Here is a 22,247-nt window from a genome sequence, read left to right as displayed (position 1 = left end):
TTCCGTTACTATATGCATCTAGCTAGTGGAACACACTGGTCGTTGGCTCCAAGACCTACTGTGTCGATTAATTTAATCTTAGCCTATGTACCGATTGATAGTTCAGTTTAGCTTAGTAATTTCGACGGCTCCATGCAATATTCATCTCCATATTACCATCCAGAAATATAGTTTATATATGTAACAGCATATCATATACAAAAATATTCAATAAATCATGTCCAATTTACCGAGTGAGTTACAAAAGTGAGGCAGCCGCCACTCCTGAAACTGCTTCACGATTATGCGACCCATGGCAGACATTGCACCGCCCATGCTCCTCAAAAGGAGCAAGCAGATAGCGGCGCAGAACATATCTTATATCCCGGCGTTCAAGCAAGGTGAACACCTTCTCGTGAAGCTCTGAGTCTAACTAGCGGATGACCTTTCCGTCCACATCAGCCATGAAGGCGTATAGATAAATCTTCAGCGGTGACCCCAACAATATGCAGGCGCTACGTGAGTTGTTCCCACTGGACCACGACGTGGGTCCGCGCAAGCGGCACCACTGTCGATCAGCGCTCCGGCCATATGCCTCCTAGTCAGTACCGCAATTTGGGTTAATCAGTGTCCAATGTAACAATATACCTTTGAGTACACTACGGAGGTTTTCAGCATCCATATAAAACTCTTGTGACCTCTAGGGCACTGCTAAGGCGTATTGTATCAAACTATTTTCTCTACTTTAATATAAGACACGTAAACCTTTTGCGTGATCGAGAAAATTATGTAGGATCCTCACGTACTTCAATTCAAATATTCAAAAAGAACATGGTGGTATATCTTGTAGCAGATACACAAAAACAGTGATTGGTTACATAAACTTCCCATTTATTCTATCATATCAGCTTAGAATGTCGTAATTGAATACACACGGGAGTATGCAAAATACATGTATAAACCTATCTTCGAACAATGAAGTGAGTCTCAATTTACTTAGTTGTGGTTGTTCTCCCAGAATTGAGCTTGGAGCCAATCAATTGTTCCCTTTTGCACCTGGAAAGCTTTGGCCAAGACATCATCTGAGATGGGTGGTTTTGATCCAAAGACCGCGTTGGCAATAGTAATAGCCCCAGGGTTCTGGCTGCTTAGTGCAGCGATCGCGACAGCTGGCTTGTCATGGACTGGGTTGAATTGGAAGTGTATGAGTCCTTGGGGGAACACAAACACGTCACCCTTGTTGAGAACCTTTGTGAATAGCTTGTTACCGTTGTCTGTGTTGGAGGTGACAAATCCAACATAGAGTGTACCCTCAAGCACGGTGAGAATCTCTGTGGCACGTGGGTGGGTGTGTAGCGGATTCTGACCTAATGGTGCGTAGTCAATGCGAGCCAGTGAGATGCCCAGGGTGTTGAGTCCAGGCAACTGCATGACATTGATCAAAGTGACATTGGATCCGACCTTGCTTTTCATAGTATCCCTAGGCTTGTCAAGGTTTGCTGCCTTGAAAAAGTCATCCACGTTCACGGCCATAGGGTCCTTGCAAACAAATCCATTCACCTTCACTGCATATACAAAGACGAAGGAAAATAGGTATATAGAGATCAGAAACATTAGGACACACATAAAACATTAATTAGAATGTTTGTTGTGACAAATGATTATTATTCGATCCTCAATTTACTACAAGAATATATAGCATGACTTAAAGTGAGTGCATGCATACCTGGAGAGTGTATGTCGGCTACACAAAAGTCCTGGAGCGGGCTAGGGTCAGAAGCAATGGCCTGAGAAGTGACCAATGCCAGAAAAGAAACAAGGAGAAAGTAGGTTGTGGGAGCCATCTGGATTAGTATTCCACTTGCTTTTATGTTTGTGCTCTTCGAACTCAGCTATAGAGCTTCTTGTTCAATTTGTGTGTCTCTGTTGATGCTTGGGGTATGGGGATGGTGTGTTTATATAGGCTGCCACAGCGGCAAGTGTGGCGACGGGAACGTGCTAATGACTGAAGAAGTCCAAGTTCAACCTACAAAGAAGAAACAGTCTCCGGCTGCTGGAACTTGCAGAGTAAACAACGCAATTATCTTATTGACATATCAACTTTTGCAAACCAACAACCTTGCTTTTAATATTTTCACACGCATGACACTAAAAAATCCATTGCAATTATCCTTTAAAATTACTTCTAGAATATTAGGAAGTAAACCATAAAATGGGGTTATGCCTAGTAATTAGGATATATATTTATCTAAATTTTAACACAGGCCCATGAGTCCTTTTGGACAACGTGGTTTGTTAATTGTTGATATGGAGAGATAATTTATTTTGTAATGGTGATTATGACATTCCTGGCCACCAGTAATCACGTTAGCTGACGGTGGACTATGATAGTTGTGTAAACAACAATAATGGATCAAATGGTCAATCCGTGCGTTTGTGCTTACATAAGGATAGAAAGAGTCAACTCCGATCCTCATGTTTCCAATGTTTACTTGGTCACCATTTTATACGGAACTAGCATACATGAATTAATCCGTGGAATGCTTCCGTACCAAGGTGGGAACGAACTGGTAAAGGGTAGCCACCGTGCACTTTTTACTTTTGAGTTAAATCATGTGAATCTTCTGTCTATCAGTACAGTGAGGTAAGTCATTTGGTTGCCTGCTCCCTGACTTTTTCAGATGATATCCGCAATTCATTAACGTCCTGCTGCATCAGGTAGCGACTTTTTTCTTTGAATCGATCATGCATTTGGCAGGACCGGCAGTGTTGACGTTGGCATTTCGCTGGGAGGCATATCTTAGTTAATAGGCAGAGGAGTAGCCAAGCCTATGAAAATCGTGACCCGTTCTCTCTTACGGGCTTATATCTACAGGTAATTAGTCCCTCGCCCACACATGCCATGTTTTTCACTTCTTTTTTGTGCTTAAATTTTTTGTGGTTGGTTCTTGCGTGATCCTAAGTCAAGAAAACATATATCACTGCCGCCGGTTGGACCCATCACTTGAGCCATCAGCCACTATCACTGCCGATTTTTAAGAAACCAACAGTGATGGGACCGGCACATAAAGTTAATTCTGTAGTAGTGCTCCCTCCCTGATCCTATTAACAAAGGAAGCGACCTGCCGTGAGCAGACTGAGCACACGTGGGGTAAGCTGCAGCGACAGGAGGACAAGTACGTGCTTGGCGAGCTGCATCTGCATCTACTGGATAGCTAGCACAGCTGCATGTGCGGGCAATGAGATGGGGTGGTGGTCCCAGGGGGGCAGTGGCGGGGCAGGATGATAACGCTAGAGTCATTGACCATGATGGTGGAGGTCAATGACATGAAGGGGAAGAGGCAGGCCGTCAACATCAACGGGAGGGCTAGGAGGCACCGGGGGCGGTCATGGAGGAGGCTTGGTGGCATCGGTGTCAAGGGGTAGGGTGGGGCATCAGACAAAGCTAGGTTCACTTGGATTTAAAGGTTTATGTTTCTTCTAAGAGACTATATGCCTTCATTTTTTTCCAAAGCCGAGCAGACCAGCCTAGGGGAATGGATGAGACATGGCTGGGCAAAGCTTACTTGGGGGTGAAGCGAAGGCAGCAGGGCAGATGATATCTGTCTCGTAATTTTTAGTTGTAGAAGAAAAGAGATGGAGCATCATTTGTTGGTTTCCGCGGTCCATTCAAGTTCTTAGTTGGAAACAATGAAGGAGGGAGGGAAAGAATTATGACCTTTAAAATGCCTCAAGGAGGGAGCAAAAATGATACTAGAAGTTATGAAATATATTTTTGTAAAAATATATTTGGAGCTCTAAATATCATATTAAGTATTATTAGATTAGTTATGTAATATATTTTAATAATAAATTGATTTAGAGATACAAAAACTTAAAAGAGTTTAATTTAGTTTAACCTAGAATTGTTTTCTTAGGTGGAGAGAGTAGTACGCCACCAATCTGCACGTAGATCTCAAGGTTGTCGTAGGGCTTTATATTCCGATGTGATTTTGAACAATTGTAGTACTGGTGAAACAAGAAACCTTAGTTTTATAAAGTAAGAGAGGTTAGAAAAGACTATAGTTTTAGCAATATTTTATTTTAAAAAAAATACAAAATACAAAATTTTTTACATCTAACATCTCTAGTTTTGAAAATCAAAGCATTTTATGAAATTATGGTAGTTTTCTGAAACAACAAAATATTTTGTATTCAAAGTAGGGATTAAGAGAGTTAGGTGGAACTACATTAATAGGAAAATGTTCGAGAACACATGATGAGGTTTTAAAAAGAGGGTCTTAGAGTTGATCTTATTAAAACATCATTGATGTTTAGTTTCTTGTCCGCAACCTACGTCCTTATTAAGGCGTGTCTTTTAGTGATTGCTTCATGTGCTAAGCAAGCCTTCTCAAGCTTGACTATTAATGTGGGTGTTACAACGACCAAGAGCTCTCCACCAACCCTCAAGCATTCAACTAGAGTTGCACTTCTCGAGGTGATGGACGGGGAACAACTTCAAAATGCACGCTTCGCGGAATTTGTAACACCCTAAATTTTGCTCCTTTGAAAATAGAGGAAAATTGATTTAATTTTGTATTTTTGTGCTCATAAAACAAAATAATAATAATATTTTTTATTAAATTAAAACTTACCATACGAGATTAGCAACATGTTTGAGCATGCATGCCACAACATTTTATTTATTGTGATGAGTGTTTTTAAACTAAAATTCAAAATGAATTCAAATTGAATTTCAAATGGTTTTCAAATGGCTTAGAAAATTTGGAAGAGAAAATAAAAGGAGAAACCTTCTCCCTCCCTGTTTTGGCCCGAGTGGCCCAACCCCCCCTCTTTGCTCTTGGGTCGGGTCCCATTCTCCCACGCATAGCCTGCCCAGCAAGACCACAACCCAGTAGGAGAGCCCGCACCGAGCAGCAGCTTGGCCCAGCTTCATCAGCAGCTGGCCTAGTGCGTCTCTCTCTCCCCTCCCACTGACCAATCGGGCCTACGCATCAGTGCCCCTCTCTTCTTCCACCTTGAGCCCTAGCAGGACTCCACCAAGGCGGAAGCCAAATCCCGTTTTCCACGGGATCGTTTGCCAACATGCCCAACCGACCTTTATATAGCTTTTGGCAATCATCCGCGACTCCCTTTTCGATCTACGAGACACATGGGTCGACTTAGCCGCTCTCCTGACGCACATTTGGATCTCATCGGAGAAGCAAGAAGGCCGTCGCCACCACTGTCCAAGCCCTGCGTTGTCCCAAGGTCATCGAGAACCCTTTGCTGAGCTTCGCCTCGCTCCTACGGAGATGCCGAGCCTCTTCTCCATCTCTCTCTCGTCCTGGTTTAGTCTCCAATGGATGTTGAACTCGTGCAGGGAGTAGTCATCCCCAAATCCCGATGCCGAACATCCTCGGGTCATCCTTGCCCCCACTTTTGCCTCTGGTGAGTTCACAACAAGCTCCTCTTGCTCCCTGTGAGTTATGGTGTCCGAAGTCGATGGATTGCAAAACTCCGACGAGGACGGACCGATTCTGGCCACAGCACCACTGCAGTGGCATTGTTCCGGCCGGCAGCCGCCACCCCCACTCTCTCTAATCTAATCTCAGCCCTAGGTTTTAGATCCAACGCTCCAGATTAGGCCGTAACCCTTCGTCTGGATCTTTTGTTAAAGAGCCCCTGCATTTTTGTCAAATAGAACCTGCAGTCGAAGCATATTCTCAAAATACGTATTCTATTTTTGAAAACGTAATTCCCGTTAGTTTAAATCAAAATACGTTTTCAGGATATTACAAGTTTTCCACTGATTTTATTTAGCTCATAAATATACGTTTTAACACCGATTTGACCCATTCAAATTATGTTAGATTCATATTCAAGAGAACTACATGTTAGTAAATTTATTTCACCAATTTGCAACTTTTTAATTTTGTGACCTTATTTAATTAATTACTTTTATAAAGGAAATCTTAGAAAATTCATATCTTCTCTATTTTAGCTCTGATTTTCGTGATCCTTACGTCGGTGTGATTGTAGCGATGTGTAGAATCCTTTTATCAACTTTTCTTATTGTTTTTCTACTGTTGGTGTACTATTCTAATCATAGCCTTGTTTGCTTTGTATATGTTTGGTCTTGATTGTTTGTGTGTCGATGATTGCTGATGGAGTATCGACGGTGAGCAGTTCATGGATGATCAAGAGTGCTACTACAAGCAGGACCAGAGAAATATGATCAAGGCAAGTATAGCATTTGGGTTTTCATTATGTGACCATGACCTTGTGACTTAATTAATGTTTAAGCAACAAACGATAAAAATGACTTTTTAGCAACTTGAGGATTTGTCTATTATGGCTCTGGCTTTAGCTTAGTAGGAAGACCTTTTCTAACTTGTTAGACTGACTCCAACAAGCTAGGCAAACCATTACCCAAACCTATTTTGGGTCCTGTACCGTGAAAAAAAAAACGCTTCCAACAGAATAGCCAAAGGGAACACCTATTTTGGGTAGAAGGGAAGAGGCAACCCAAATATGCGTTCTCTCCCTGTCTTCTCTCTCCTCGACCCAAATGGAGTCCGGTGGCTGTCTTCTCTCTCCCAATCCTCATCCCCTTCTGCTGGGATGCGCACCACACCTCCATCTCCGCCAGACGCGAAATAGACGACGGTCCGCAACGGGCTCGAAGCAGGAGAAGGCCTCCGCGAGCATGGCGCCGTCGGCGTGCGGCGAGAGGCCGTGGACGAAGAGCCGACAGTGCGGGGCGATGCGGTGGCTCCGCTTGGTCGTGGACAGCTCCTTTGGCTCCGCTGCCACCATCGTTGGTGGGGCTCCCGGCGCAGCGCACCGGCCGCCGGAGTAAGCCTGCGAGCAGCTGCAGGGGCAGGGTCGGCAGGGCTCCCATGCGCTCGACCGAAGCAGCAGCGGCGGAGCTTCTCTGTCCAAGGGAAACAAGAACTCCAGCCTAGTGTTGGGTGGGTCCATGGCAGGAGCGGGGCGCGGCCAGCATGGCAAGGCGGATCCATGGCAGGGAGTGGCGGGAGCAGGACGGCATGCCCGTGGCAAGCAGTCGGAGCGGCGGCACGGTAGTTTTGGGTCTCTGCTTTTGCGATAGCTGTTGGAGAAGGAATGTTTTGGGTTTGCTATCTATATACTGTGCGTGACCTAAATCAAAGAATAGGTCTCCATTTTAGGTTCTCTTTGTTGGAGATAGTCTTAGAGGTTACTCGTAAGGGCACTCGAGGGGCTTGCATTTTGGGTATAGTGCGGCCTCTGTCCTTATGTGTATAGGCTGCACATCATTGTGCCATTTGGAAGGTGGTTCTATATGTGCGCACTGATTGGGAACATGCGGCCCTAACTTGTCAGATGAACTTTTAAAAGGTTTCATAGTGAATCCTGCCGACCACCCTAGGAAGGGGGTTAAGAGACTCGCGACCTCGGGTGAAAGGGTAAATCATTACTCATGGATAAAGATGTACAACCTCTGCAGAGTGTTTAATAAACTAGTATACTAGCTATGCTCATGGTCATGAGCGGCCTTGGGGACTCTTACATTAAAGATGATGATTCTTATTATGTTATTATGCTCAATGTTTATTGTTTTATGCTCTACATTATTTATATCACATTGATCATGAGTTTGTGGGATCTGCTACTACCTTATTGCTATATTTGTGGAGTTCGACAGGGACTCACTCTTGCTATTTCCCCCACACCTCAGGAGAAGCTTTAGGCTTGTGATCATGAGTTGATACCCGAAGTCTGGATTTATCTTCCGTTGTTTTTGCTGCCTAAGGTTATCACTGATTTACTAAGTACGTTATATGATTTATGCATTGTCTATTGATATTACTCTTATTTATAGCTATATGTGAGATTTGACCTTTAAGACTCATATATAGTGTATATATGATTTTGTCCTTAAAATCAGGTATTACAGAATTGCTTGACAAGGAAGCTAGCAAATATCTGAGCAGCATCATTGAGATAGCAAAGAGGGATCTACTCTGTTGGCGGGCCTTGATAAAGGCGCTGGCGTTGCCTAGGGTTCGCAAGGACTCATATATAGTCTATTGATCAACTTCTCGCCCAAGAATGTCACATGTCATTGAGGGCATCGCTTATGCAAGAGAGAGGTTGCAGCAGCCAATCTCCAACTCTCCATGCGGCTGTGCAGAGGAAAGCCGGGCGAAATCATGGTTAGCTTCCGGTCTACCTTGTTGATGATGGAACAGAATCAAAAGGGACCAGCAGGCAACTTGCCATTCAGCACTAGAGGGCCAATAGGTAGCCCGCCAGTCAGCAGCTAGCACTGCAGCAGCCCCATTGTTGGAACTGCAAAACAATTTTAATTTTCATGGGATTGTTTGTTGCTTTTGAGGATGTCAGCAAGTTTGCATCAACATCAGTGATAAATTATCTTCTGAACAAGGATATGAACTTTCATTTGTCTTTCTCTGTTGCTAAAAGCATACTAAAGGCGACGTCGCTTTGACTTTTTTTGGACATATTATTATATCTGGATACATACCAAAATGGTTGCAATAAAAAGTCAAGGGACTTGTAATTTGGGACGGAGGGAATACTAATTAAAGGACACCATATTTTCGATGAATATTTATGTTCTGTTCTGTTCTTTCTTTCTTCTGAAAGGAAGGCGCAGTTCATCCTTTCCATGACACTTTCAGTCTTCCCATCGAAGCACTAGCTCCTTTTACTCTCAGTTCGGACACAACAAATATTCTGAATTATTAATTTGTTCAATAGACAACAAGGTACCAGTTTCTAAATGTAAGACTTCTTTCAGGAGGTAATTTGTTAGCTACCCGGTTACTGCATGTTCATCCATCTCGATTTGTCGGACAGTGAAATTTCCTGAATGTTGGTCGTAGCTACCATCTAGTTACTGCAATGCATTAGTGCAATCTTGCTAGCTCCCATATCTGAAGTGAAATTTCCTGAATGTTGCCTCGTGATTACAAACTTATCTCAAGCTCCTAATCGCTAGCTCCCAATTTGCTTCTCATGTGTGTGAACTTTTGTGTTGAATTTGTAAAGTGAATTTTACTAGTCATTACATTGTTGGAATTGGATGTGGCCACGTATGGTACTTGATCTCCGTTACTATATGAATCTAGCTAGTGGAACACACTGGTCGTTGGCTCCAAGGAGACTGGAGTCCAAGGCCTACTGGGTCGATTAATTTAGTCTTAGCCGATCTACCGGTTGATAGTTCAGTTTAGCCTAGTAATTTGGAAAGGCTCCATGCAATATTCATCTCCAAATTAATGTCAAGAAATATTGTTGATATATGTAACGGCATATCATATACAAACAATATCCAATAAATTATGTAGGATCCTCACGTACTTCAGTTCAAATATTCAACTAGAACATGGTGATATAGCTTGTAGGAGAAACACAAAAATAGTGATTGGTTACATACACTTCCCATTTAATTATTCTACCATATTGTCTTAGCATGTCATAATTGAATACACACGGGAGTAATGCAAAATACATATATAAACCTATCTTCATACAATGAAGTGACTCCCAATTTACTTAGTTGTGGTTGTTCTCCCAAAACTGAGCTTGGAGCCAATCAATTGTTCCCTTTTGCACCTGGAAAGCCTTGGCCAAGACATCATCTGAGATGGGCGGTTTTGATCCAAAGACCGCGTTGGCAATAGTAATAGCCCCAGGGTTCTGGCTGCTTAGTGCAGCGATCGCGACAGCTGGCTTGTCATGGACTGGGTTGAATTGGAAGTGTATGAGCCCTTGGGGGAACACAAACACGTCACCCTTGTTGAGAACCTTGGTGAATAGCTTGTTACCGTTGTCTGTGTTGGAGGTGACAAATCCAACATAGAGTGTACCCTCAAGCACGGTGAGAATCTCTGTGGCACGAGGATGTGTGTGTGGAGGATTCTGACCTAATGGTGCATAGTCAATGCGAGCCATCGAGATGCCAAGGGTGTTGAGTCCAGGCAACTGCATGACATTGATCAAAGTAACGTTAGATCCGACCTTGCTCTTCATGGTGTCTCTAGGCTGGTCAAGTTTTGCTGCCTTGAAGAAGTCATCTGCGTTCACAGCCATTGGGTCCTTGCAAACAAATCCATTCACCTTCACTGTATGCATAGACAAAGGCAAATAGTTAGATGAAGAACATGTCATTAGGCCATACCTAGAAATGCTTGTTGTATGTAGATGTTTGTTTGAACAAATGATTCTTATTTGATTAGAGATTTAGTATAAGAAAACAGCTTGAGTTAAAGCGAGAGTATGCATACCTGGAGAATGTTTGTCGGCAACACAAAAGTCTTGGAGGGGGCTAGGGTCAGAGGCAGTGGCCTGTGAAATGACAAATGCTACAAAAGAAACGAGAATGAAGTAGCTGGAGGCAGCCATTTGGTTTTGCACACGCTTTTTGTACGTGTTTGCAGTCTCTGAATTCAGCTATGGAGCTTCTTAGCTTGTGGTGTTTGTGTCTGTCTTGTTGATGCCTTCGCCATGGGGATGGAGAGGTTATATAGCCTGCCGCATGCTCATGTGGCAACGTGTACGTGTTAATGGCTGAAAAAGTTATAAGTTGAACCTATCAGGAGAACTGATCGAAGAAACAGTCTTGGCAGTGATATCGACTTTCCAAACCTACCCTACTTTTAATAATATTTTCACACGCACCATACGACTAACAAAATCAGCGTGCATGGTCTCTTTGCTTGCAGTTGCAGCACAGCATATATATATTACCAAAGTGTACTCTTTGTTTTCTTTTTGTGTTTCTAGGTGTCTGGGTTCAAGCATACTATCATCGTTTTAAATATCAATTTTACAAATTGGAAGAAAACCACAAAATCAAGATTTCTAGTGGTCACATAAATTGATTGAAATTTTAAAACCTTTGGAAGTAAACCGCAAAATGGAGGAGATCGGTTAGTGGATTCGAATTTGGATAAAACCGATAATTTGGACATCCATTTGAGCATCAGATGCATGAAAAGACATTGGTATGAGTGCGTTGCTGATGGTGGACAGTGATAGCTGCGTAAACAAGAAAAATGGTTCATCAGACAATCTTTGCTTGTGCTAACGTAAGTATGGAAACAGTCAACTCACAAAGAAATATAGAAATAGTCTACAATGCGAAAGTATATGACCGTCATATAAAATCTTTATTACTTTTTCCACTTCATATCATTATAACTATCCAACAATCTCCATATATTTCGTCATTCAAGACGATTAATGTTTCCATTGTTTGTTTGGTGGTCACCTTTTTTTTTGCTTGTGAGAACTGTGGTACACGCTTTACTAGGTCAAGCACTGATTGCTTCTTAGTAGCTTTACACTAATACGTGAAGTATATGGATTGCTTAGCGGGCATGATTTAAACCAGAACTTATATAAAATAAAACTACTTTTTTCCCTGTCAATCTTTTGTTGGTTGATATTTTACTAGCTTATGGTCTAACATGCTTATTTTCTTGCATTTCATCACCATTGGTTCTGACTGTGATAGTTGCGTATACAAGAGAAATGCTTCAAAAGGTCCGTCGATGGTTGTGCTAACATATGTATAGAAAGAGTCAACTCCTCGCTAATAAAAGGTAGAAAGAGTCAACAGTGGGGAAGCCTGTCTATAACACATGTATATATAGTATCTTCACCTTGATCATATAACTATTTAATATATAATCTCCATCTCGTCATTCGCGACCACTATACAGCAGAAAGAGTCAACTCATGTTTCCAATGTTTACTTGGTCAACTGGAATGCTTCCGTACCAAGGCAGGGACGAACTTGGTAAAAGCCTAACAGGGTAGCTACAGCACGTTTTACCTTTGAGTTAATCTAGAGGTGAAGTATCTATCGGTACAAGACCAAACCATCATCTGTTCTTTGTGCTCCACCACACGGTCATCCCATAATGCTGCAGCCTGCTATTGCCACAGCATTAGGAAAATATATTTTTTCTTTTCACCAGATCCCAGACTTTTTGATATGATACTGGTAGGGATGAAAACGGACCAGATACGGACAGATATCACCAATATCATATTTGTTTTCATATTTTTGGTCGGATTCGGATTCGAATACGGATAATGTCAACCATGTCATAAGATAGGATTAGATGTCGACATTATAAATATACGATTTAAGTATTCGGATACGGATACAGTATTGGATGTTGAATATTCCGACTCGAATACGGATAGATCTGAACTCCTCTAAACGAATTCGGTCTCGAATACGGTCGGAAAATAACCGTACCGTTTTCATCCCTGAACACTGGCCCTTCATTGACGTCCGGCTGCACCTGATAGTGACTTTTTTTTTTGGGATCGATCAAGCATTTGGCTTCTGGCTACCCATAAGGCCATAACTAGGGATCACTGCCGGTTTGGAACCAGCTTTTACTTCCAGATTTTGATCTGGCATTGGTTAATCGGCTGTGTTGACCTTGAAGTTTCACTAGATCCTAACATAGGGTCATGTTACATCCCTGATCCCCTCTAGCTAGAATCGCTCGCGGACTCAGGGGCTACACCCCTCAAGTATACCTTCTGGCCAACGATAGGGCAGAGCCCTAGTATGCTCACCGCCTCTGCTCGGGGCTCCTGATCAATGGGATGCTCGGCCCGATCCCCTGGCCCCGGTCTCCAGCACAGGCCATCTAGGCTAGAACCTGTTAGAAAATTAGACATTTTAATGTTTGATTTAATCTAAAAAATTACGCATAATATTGTGGTGGTATATATGTGCACGTGTGCAATTTTATCACTACTCAGTTTAGAGATAAACATTGCAAGAACTACTGCAACTACAACAGACATACTGAAAATAAAAGTCAATCGATTAGGATTGTACCCCGAGGAGGGACCAGTGCCGAAGGCACCGGCGGCTCCATTCGCACTAGTCGACATAGTGCGTTGCGTGAAGTAGCGGACCACAGTCGATGCAGGAAGATGTTCGCAGTGCAGTCCCGCGAACGTCCACCAGGAAAAAGACGAAGACGCAGTAGTCGATCTCGATCCACCGGAGTGGAAGAAGATGATCTCGTCGGTGAGCAGTCGTGGAAGACGCTCCCCAAAAATCTGATTGCCTGCACACCCGAGCAGGTGTGTCGATGTAGGAAGTCGTGTTTCGGAGGCCTGCTCTCCCGATCTCTGTGCGCGCAGAGGTTCGGGACGGGGACGAACAGAGAGCAACTCGACCGGAAGAGAGAGGACTGATTGTGTCCTGCAGGTAAGGAAAGAGTGTCACACGTATGGAATATATAGGCCCCAGGTGGAAACGTCTGATTGATGACAATTAATCACATTTAATTGCCATAAACCGAGTCAATCAATTAGCAATTAATTGCCATTAATTACACAACGGTAAGATCTTGTTTTCCTCCCTTTCCTTATTCACCACGTGTGTGCCATGTCACGTCTGGTCCTCGTGTGTCATCTCGATAAGACAAGACAAGCACGCACGCACGCACGCACGCCACGCCACGCCACGGCTCGGCGGCGGCGGCGCGCGCGCGTGTGGCACCCTTTTTCCCTTCCTCAACTTCTCCATAGGAGCTAACAAAGGCCACCTATTTAAGTTGAGTTAACATATGGTCAATCATCAATACGGTACTAAACCGTTTTCATTATAGCATTTATTATGGGCACTTGAATTAATCATCAAATATAATTATGGGCTAAAGGCCCATTATATTCAACAATCCCCACCTATTTCTAGGGCACATAAGAAAAGCTCTCGAATTTCCATATCGTTTCATATAGCAGTCGTTTCAGTGGAGACTGTTAAGTTGAACTTCCACTTAGAGTACAGACTACACTTAGTCACAACTTGAACAATGGACTATGCCTTGAATTGCAAGTTTTCTGTGATATAAGCTTCATCTAAATTCATAACTGATACAGGGTTGCATGAACATCCCCTCTAGTTGAAGCATATAAGTCATACTTCTAGCCCATTCATGAGTATCTAGAGATCACCCAAATCTCATAGACTGTGACTAACAGTCAAACTCATATAGGTGTATTCCTTAAAGATGTTCTGTAGGACAACATCTATCGCTTCACAAGCCGCTTTGGAATACATTAAGGTATATAACCAGCCTTCCTTACAGACTTAGGAAAGAAGTGCAATTGAGATCAGTTAAGTAAAGGGTCTTTCCTCACAATCTACTTCTGGCTTGTTTCACCATTCTACTTCACGGGATCTCCGATCCTATAGAATAGGTTGCCACCATGGTAGACCTCACGTGGGTCTCAAACCCATCTCACTCGATGCACTATCTATCACATTACGGGATAGTCCCTTTGTGAATTGATCTGCCAGATTCTTAAATGTATGGACATAGTCCAATGCTATAACTCCGGAGTTTCTCAATTTTCTGACAGTCTTCAAACGCCGTTTGGCATGCCTAGTAGACTTCATGTTGTCCTTAGAACAGTTGACTTTTGTGATCACCGTTTGATTGTCACAGTTCATGGAAATAGCCGTCACAGTTTTTTCAACCACCGGTAGATCCATCAGGAGTTCGTGAAGCCACTCGGCCTCAGTGCCGGCGGTGTCTAATGCTGTGAGTTCTGCTTCCATGGTTGACTTCGTTAAGATAGTCTGCTCGCAAGACTTCCATGAAACAGCGCCACCTCCAAGCAAAAACACATATCCACTTGTGGCCTTTAACATCAACATCAGATATCCAATTTGCATCACAATAGCCCTCTAATACCTTTGGGTATCCGGTATAGTGAATGCCATAGCTCACAGTACATTTCAGATAGCGCATCACTCTCTCAAGAGCTTGCCAATGAATATCTCCCGGATTTGACACAAACCGACTAAGTTTGCTCACTGCAAACGAGATATCAGGCCTCGTGGCACTTGCAAGGTACATCAATGAGCCTATAATTTGGGAGAATCTTAGTTGATCCCTTGCTATTCTTTGATTTTTCCTCAATAGCACACTAGGATCATAAGGCGTAGGAGCAGATTGACAGTCACTATACCCAAAGCGACTTAAAATCTTTTCCACATAGTGGGATTGCACAAGTGTAATCCCACCATTACCTTCTCTTGAAAGCTTAATGTTTAGAATAACATCAGCTTCTCCCAAATCTTTCATCTCAAAGTTATTAGACAAAAAGTCTTTAACTTCCTTGATCACATCAAGGCTTGTCCCAAGGATCAGTATGTCATCCACGTACAGACAAAGGATCACACCTTCACCCCCACCAAACCTATAGTACATACATTTGTCAGCTTCATTAACAGCAAAGCCGACAGAAGTTAAAGTTCTGTCAAACTTCTCATGCCATTATTTTGGAGCTTGTTTTAGGCCATATAGGGATTTTAATAACTTACACACCTTGCCCTGTTGACCACTTGTTACAAATCCATCAGGCTGATCCATATAGATCTCTTCCTCCAACTCTCCAATTAGGAAAGCTGTCTTCACATCCATCTGATGAATGAGAAGACCATGAGAGGCAGCCAAAGATAGTAACACTCGAATTGTGGTCAAACGGGCAACAGGTGAATAAGTATCAAAGAAATATTCCACTTCTCTTTGGGTATAACCCTTAGCCACAAGCCTAGCCTTGTACCTCTCAATTGTACCATCAGGCCTAAGCTTTTTCTTGAACACCCATTTACACCCTATAGGTTTACACCCATAAGGCCGTTCAACCACTTCCCAAGTTCCATTAGACATTATTGAATCCATCTTAGTCCTTATTGCTTCCTTCCACAAGTTAGCATCAGGAGAGGAAAGTGCCTCTTTAATGGTTGTTGGGGTATCATCCACGAGGTACACAATATAGTCATCTCCAAAAGACTTCACTTTTTTTTTGTCTTTTGCTCGTTCGAGTGACTACATTATCATCCTCCTCAGGATAGTGAACATGAGGTTCCTCAGATTGTTCTATCGGAATAAATTGCTCATGGTAATTTATAGACTCATGACTAGAAATATTAGGTGTACTTTTCATAGGAAACTCAGTTTCAAAGAATGTTGCATCTCTTGATTCTATTATAGTACCAACATGCATATCTGGTACTCCAGAATTTATAATTAAAAATCTATACCCTACGCTGTGAGTAGCATAACCAAGGATAATACAATCAACTGTCTTAGGTCCGAGTTTGCGTTTCTTGTTTATTGGCACATTCACTTTAGCGAAACAACCCCAAGTACGCAAATAGGAGACATTTATTATTTTATTTTCCCATTCCTCAAATGGTGTGATTTCTTTATTCTTTGTAGGAACTCTATTCAGGGCATAACATGCTGTCAATATCGCCTCACCCCACCATTCTTTAGATAGTCCCGAAGTCTCTAACATGGCGTTAACCATCTCAGTTAGAGTACGATTCTTTCTTTCAGCAATCCCATTGGACTGTGGTGAGTATGGCGGTGTCCTCTCATGAATAATTCCATGTTCTACGCAGAAATCAGAAAAATCACTTGAAAAATATTCTCCACCACGATCGGACCTTAAGCGTTTAATTTTCCTCTCAAGTTGATTTTCTACTTCAGCTTTATAGGCTTTAAAATATTGTAATGCTTCATCCTTTGTTTTAAGCAAGTACACATGACAAAATCTAGTACAATCGTCTATAAATGTAATGAAGTATCGTTTACCACCTTTAGTCAACTCACCATTCATCTCGCATAGATCGGAATGGATTAATTCTAATGGTGCCAAGTTCCTCGCCTCCGCAGCCTTGTGAGGCTTGCGAGGTTGCTTAGATTGCACACATACATGGCACTTAGAACCTTTGACTAAATTAAATTTCGGGATTAAATTCATATTTGCTAGCCGCGTTAAACAACCATAATTAACAAGACAAAATCGCGAATGCCAAACTCATTCGAAATAATAGTATGGTTCACGATTTTATTACACACATCATGCATAGATAAGCGGAACAAGCCTCCGCAATCATAACCTTTACCAATAAAAGTTCCAAACTTTGAAAGTATAATTTTATTGGCCTCAAAGACTATATTGTAGCCATCTCTGTAAAGCTGTGAGCCGCTAACTAGATTTTTTTTTATGGAGGGGACATGCTGCACGTTCTTCGTCAGCACCGTCTTTCCCGAAGTGAACTTCACAATGACCGTACCAACACCAAGAACACGCGCATGAGAGCCATTCCCCATCAGTAAGACTCCAGTGTCGCCGGCCTGATAAGAAGAAAACAAAGAGATGTCAGCACATACATGAAAATTAGCCTCAGTATCCATCCACCACTCAGATGAATGACAGACTGAAAGAACAATAGATAAATAATTACCATACCAAGATGTTCCTCCTTCAGCCTCGGTAATGACCATATTCACTGACTTTTTCTCTTCTCGTTTGAATTTGCGATGTGGACAAGCACTTGCCCAGTGGTCATCGCTACCGCAAACAAAGCAGCCTCTATCTGTCTTTTTCTTCTTAAAAGTTGCAGTTTGCTTTGGCTTCAGATTTGTCCCTTGCTTGTTCTCTTGCTTGTTCTTTTTTTATTACGGAATGCGAATTGCCTTTTCTTTTGCACCACATTGGCACTAGAAGACTCAACGCCTTCTCCTCAACATCAAGAGTTCCCATGAGTTCGGCAAGACCAAACTCTTTTCTCTGATGTTTTAGAGAAGTAGCAAAATCCTTCCAAGAAAGTGGCAGCTTAGCGATTATACCACCGGCCACAAACTTTTCAGGCAACACACAAGAGAATTGTTCTAATTCCTTAGCTAGTGCCTGTATCTCATGTGCTTGTTCAATCACAGAACGGTTATCCACCATTTTGTAATCAAACAGTTGCTCCATGAGGTACAGCTCGCTACCAGCATCAGAAACCCCGAACTTGGCCTCAAACGCATCCCATAATTCCTTAGCAGTGGTGCAAATGATATAGTTGTCAACATACTTTTTATCGAGCGCACTAATCACGGCGCCTCTAAAGAGGTTATCCGCTGCCATGAACGTTTGCTCCTCATCAGGAGTAAACTGTTCCGGCTTCCCCTTCGCGGCGTTGTAGCAACTCATAGCAGTTAACCACAATTTCATTCTCGCGCGCCACCGCTTATAGTTTGAACCATCAAACGCATCCGGTTTTAACGCAGCAGCAAAACCACTAACACAAAAATGCCTAATATCAGATTTTGGATTGTTACAAAATTAGACATTTTAATGTTTGATTTAATCTAGAAAATTACGCATAATATTGTGGTGGTATATATGTGCACGTGTGCAATTTTATCACTACCTAGTTTAGAGATAAACATTGCAAGAACTACTGCAACTACAACAGACATACTGAAAATAAAAGACAATCGATTAGGATTGTACCCCGAGGAGGGACCAGTGCCGAAGGCACCGGCGGCTCCATTCGCACTAGTCGATATAGTGCGTTGCGTGAAGTAGCGGACCACAGTCGATGCAGGAAGATGTTCGCAGTGCAGTCCCGCGAACGCAGTAGTCGATCTCGATCCGCCGGAGTGGAAGAAGACGATCTCATCGGTGAGCAGTCGCGGAAGACACTTCGATGTAGGACGTCGGGTTCCGGAGGCCTGCTCTCCCGATCTCTGTGCGCGCAGAGGTTCAGGACGGGAACAAACAGAGAGCAACTCGATAGAAAGCGAGAGGACTGATTGTGTCTCGCATGTAAGGAAAGAGTGTCACGCGTATGGAATATATAGGCCCCAGGAGGAAACGTCTGATTGATGACAATTAATCACATTTAATTGCCATAAACCGAGTCCATCAATTAGCAACAATACAAGAACGCACGCACGCCACGCCTCGGCACGGCACGGCTCGACGGTGGCAGCGGGGCGCGCGCGCGTGTGGCACCCTTTTTCCCTTCCTCAACTTCTCCATAGGAGCTAACAAAAGCCACATATTTAAGTTGAGTTAACACATGGTCAATCATCAATACAGTACTAAACCGTTTTCATTATAGCATTTATTATGGGTTCTTTAATTAATCATTAAATATAATTATGGGCTAAAGGCCCATTATATTCAACAGAACCTAGCGCCCCGAGCACCCAAGGCTCTGGGGCTGCAGTGTTGTCTGATGGACGCAGTGCTGTCCTCCATGCTTCCGACAAGGTCATGCACGGGGCGTGACAGAAAGGGGACAAATCTCCGGCACAGTAGGGCCATTTCCCCCCTCTCTACACACCTTCCTCTCTGACACCTTCCTCTCTGACAGTGGCGGAGCTAGGATTTTATAGTTGGGTATTCCACGTATAAAAAATTTTCTATGTATATGTGCAATAGTAATAGGGGACAAAATCAATACAAAATTGATCCTGGTGCAGCTCAAGTAGTACATATAATTTTTTTAAAATATATGCTAGGTAAAATATTTGTTTATCCTAGTAACAAGACATCAGGCAAAGTGAGCCTAGTATCGCCCCTGATAATAATCAAAGTATATATAAATTCTTTATCTATGTTACAAGAATACAATGCAACATTTCTTTAAAAAAATCAAAACGCAACAAAAAAAAAGAAGAAAATGAAACCTTCAATTTTTACTTTGAAGAATAAAAAAATAGATGTGGGATCTTTGTGTTCACCTTGTTGTTGCTTCAAGCCATATATGAGAAAGGCGTTGAGGGGGAGCCATATATGATAAAGCCTACAAAGACCACTGACCACCGCCGCCGCCAGAGGAATGCCGTCGATGGGGTTTCTTTCTGATGAGTTCATGGGCAGCCGCTACTAGTTGTTCTACTAGGCTTAGAGCAACTTCAAGAGTTTAACTATTCTTATTGTTTATGCTATTTTAGAATTTGTATAGCAAAAGTAGACTCCAACTAATATGCTATCTAATTTTGTAAAATAGAAAGTTGGCTTTCCCTTGATTTTCGGTGGCTATATATAGCTTCTTACAGACGCTAACTGTAAGACTTTGTAAAGTAACAAGAATGTTGTAGATCTCTTATTTTTTAGAAATTTTCTATTGGACAAAATAGCTAAGCAATAGAATTTGATAATTAATTTTAGCCAGACTATTGGAGTTCTTTTATGGGCTACATATTTGCAACATTCAATAAACTAACATATATGCTGATTATACATGTGTGTGTATATATATACATATATTTGTGTTTGTCACCAAAATCATGGGTATTCCATGGAATACATGGGTATACCCCTGGCGCCGCCCATGCTCTCTGATCCTCTCAAGGAATGGCTCAGAGTATGACTTTAACGACATCAACTACTACTCTCCATCTCGCGTGTGCTTCGACATTGATAGCGACAACCTTGCCAAGAATGCTCCTGAACTTAGGAACTATTCTTCTGATATTCTAATTGGACTATGGCTATTGCTATAATTAGAGGGCTCTAAATGAATTATTTATTTATCTATTATGATGCTTAATATGTACTTATCATTTATATATATACACTGTCGTATAAGATTTAGAAGTCATTTAGGACAATGACACAGTCTCCAAAACACAAGACCTCTTATTTTTATAAAAATATCTAGGAAAAAATGATATATGTATACTTTTATGAAAGTATTTTTCAAGACAAATCTATTCATATAATTGAAACATTTGCAAACTCAGCATTTAAAAGTTATTGATGATTTATATTCTCAATGTTTGACCCAAACTTGTCCAAAATGACTAAATCATATAGAAAGGGAGTATATATATCTTTATCATGTGAGTGTATGATATTGATTAAATCTTTCATATGTAAACTTTAGTTATCAATACTATATATTCATCCAAAGTTATACCTTCCCAGTGGTAAAATTATAAATTGATTATCTATCCGCTTGCATACATGATATCTACACTTCATTAACTTGGTACTGCATCTGGTCAAGCGTTTGGCTGCTCACTATATATACCCCATATAACCGGCAGTCATATAAATTACATTAATTTTTTGATTAAAGTCATGGTGGCAGAGCCACAACACGGACACAATTACAATTATAGTAGAGAAATACTGACCATTTATTTTATTATCATTAGTAGCATAGAAATAATAAAAACATACAGTAGTAAGTAAAGTGCAAAAAAATTCTATATTCCCATACAAATTATTGCAGAACTCATACAATGGCCGAACATGATTTATTTAGTTGTGGTTGTTCTCCCAGAACTGAGCTTGAAGCCAATCAATTGTCCCCTTTTGCACCTGGAATGCCTTGGCCAAGACATCATCTGAGATTGGTGGCTTTGATCCAAAGACTGCGTTGGCAATAGTTATAGCCCCAGGGTTCTGGCTACTTAGTGCCGCGATTGCGACTGCTGGCTTGTCATGTTTAGGATTGAATTGGAAGTGGATGAGCCCTTGGGGGAATACAAACACATCACCCTTCTTGAGAACCTTGGTGAATAGCTTGTTGCCATTGTCTGTGTTGGAGGTGACAAATCCAACATAGAGTGTACCCTCAAGCACGGTGAGAATCTCCGTGGCACGTGGGTGGGTGTGTGGCGGATTCTGACCTAATGGTGCATAGTCAATGCGAGCCAACGAGATACCTAGGGTGTTGAGTCCAGGCAACTGCATGACATTGATCAAAGTGACATTGGATCCAACCTTGCTTTTCATTGTGTCCCTAGGTTTGTCAAGGTTTGCTGCCTTGAAAAAGTCATCTGCATTCACAGCCATGGGGTCCTTGCAGACAAATCCATTCACCTTCACTGCATATACAAAGACAGAAAAATAGGTACATAACGATCAGAAATCATTATAATTAGGACATACATAAAACTCTAGTTTCTGTTCTGACAAATAATTCCAATTTGATATGTGATTTAGTACAACAAGACATAGTGCATTATTTAATGTTAGTGCATGGATACCTGGAGAGTGTATGTCGGCAACACAGAAGTCCTGGAGCGGGCTTGGGTCAGAAGCAATGGCCTGAGAAGTGACCAATGCTAGAAAAGAAACGAGGAGAAAGTAGGTGGCTGGAGCCATCTTGTTGTCTCCGAACTCAGCTATAGCGAGCTTCTGGTTGAGTTTGTATCTCTGTTGATGCTTTGGGCATGGGGATAGTGCGTTTATATAGGCTTGCCACAGCGGCAAGTGTGGTGACGTGAACGTGTTAATTACTGAAAACTTCCAAGTTCAACCTACCAACAGAAGAAACAGTCTCCGGCTCGTAGAACCTGCACATGAAACAACACAATTATCTTTTTACTATACCAACCTTTTCAAACCTACCTTGCTTTTAGTATTTTCATTTCACACTCATTCCAGTAAACAAATATTATGTGATCTCTTTGGAACGTGTTCCT

At 42.0% G+C, this 22,247-nt stretch overlaps 3 protein-coding genes and 1 long non-coding RNA gene across 6 annotated transcripts; 1 reads left to right on the top strand and 3 right to left on the bottom strand.

Annotated features, from left to right (window-relative positions):
- Window positions 854–1,906, bottom strand: LOC8071126 (germin-like protein 12-2). The gene is made up of 2 exons (XM_002443929.2): window positions 1,706–1,906; window positions 854–1,544 (listed from the first exon to the last, which is right to left on the bottom strand). Exons 1-2 carry the CDS (start codon window positions 1,821–1,823, stop codon window positions 976–978), a joined length of 687 nt encoding a protein of 228 aa, XP_002443974.2. The 5' UTR covers window positions 1,824–1,906; the 3' UTR covers window positions 854–975.
- LOC110436837 lies at window positions 6,608–8,468 on the top strand. Of its 3 annotated transcripts, none has more exons than XR_002454696.1 (3): window positions 6,608–7,043; window positions 7,682–7,775; window positions 7,892–8,468. It is a non-coding gene; the product is annotated as an uncharacterized LOC110436837 (long non-coding RNA). The 3 variants fall into 3 exon arrangements; XR_002454695.1 differs by having other exon boundaries at window positions 6,608–7,053; XR_002454694.1 differs by lacking the exon at window positions 6,608–7,043 and having other exon boundaries at window positions 7,566–7,775.
- On the bottom strand, window positions 9,365–10,467 carry LOC110436836 (germin-like protein 12-2). Its single transcript, XM_021464396.1, has 2 exons — window positions 10,257–10,467; window positions 9,365–10,094 (listed from the first exon to the last, which is right to left on the bottom strand). Exons 1-2 carry the CDS (start codon window positions 10,372–10,374, stop codon window positions 9,526–9,528), a joined length of 687 nt encoding a protein of 228 aa, XP_021320071.1. The 5' UTR covers window positions 10,375–10,467; the 3' UTR covers window positions 9,365–9,525.
- LOC110437123 (germin-like protein 12-2) lies at window positions 21,007–21,968 on the bottom strand. The gene is made up of 2 exons (XM_021465389.1): window positions 21,810–21,968; window positions 21,007–21,647 (listed from the first exon to the last, which is right to left on the bottom strand). Exons 1-2 carry the CDS (start codon window positions 21,925–21,927, stop codon window positions 21,079–21,081), a joined length of 687 nt encoding a protein of 228 aa, XP_021321064.1. The 5' UTR covers window positions 21,928–21,968; the 3' UTR covers window positions 21,007–21,078.

The sequence above is a fragment of the Sorghum bicolor genome, chromosome 7, assembly GCF_000003195.3.
Source record: "Sorghum bicolor cultivar BTx623 chromosome 7, Sorghum_bicolor_NCBIv3, whole genome shotgun sequence".
NCBI classification, from domain to species: domain Eukaryota; kingdom Viridiplantae; phylum Streptophyta; class Magnoliopsida; order Poales; family Poaceae; genus Sorghum; species Sorghum bicolor.
This window is presented reverse-complemented; position numbering and strand designations above follow the sequence as displayed.

Excerpts from the sequence above, each read along its gene's own strand:
- LOC110437123 (XM_021465389.1), bottom strand. The coding sequence starts at position 21,927 with ATGGCTCCAGCCACCTACTTTCTCCTCGTTTCTTTTCTAGCATTGGTC. Across the intron at positions 21,648-21,809 it reads TGCCGACATACACTCTCCAG|TGAAGGTGAATGGATTTGTC; the intron begins GTATCCATGCAC and ends TTGTATATGCAG.
- LOC110436836 (XM_021464396.1), bottom strand. The coding sequence starts at position 10,374 with ATGGCTGCCTCCAGCTACTTCATTCTCGTTTCTTTTGTAGCATTTGTC. Across the intron at positions 10,095-10,256 it reads TGCCGACAAACATTCTCCAG|TGAAGGTGAATGGATTTGTT; the intron begins GTATGCATACTC and ends CTATGCATACAG.
- LOC8071126 (XM_002443929.2), bottom strand. The coding sequence starts at position 1,823 with ATGGCTCCCACAACCTACTTTCTCCTTGTTTCTTTTCTGGCATTGGTC. Across the intron at positions 1,545-1,705 it reads AGCCGACATACACTCTCCAG|TGAAGGTGAATGGATTTGTT; the intron begins GTATGCATGCAC and ends TTGTATATGCAG.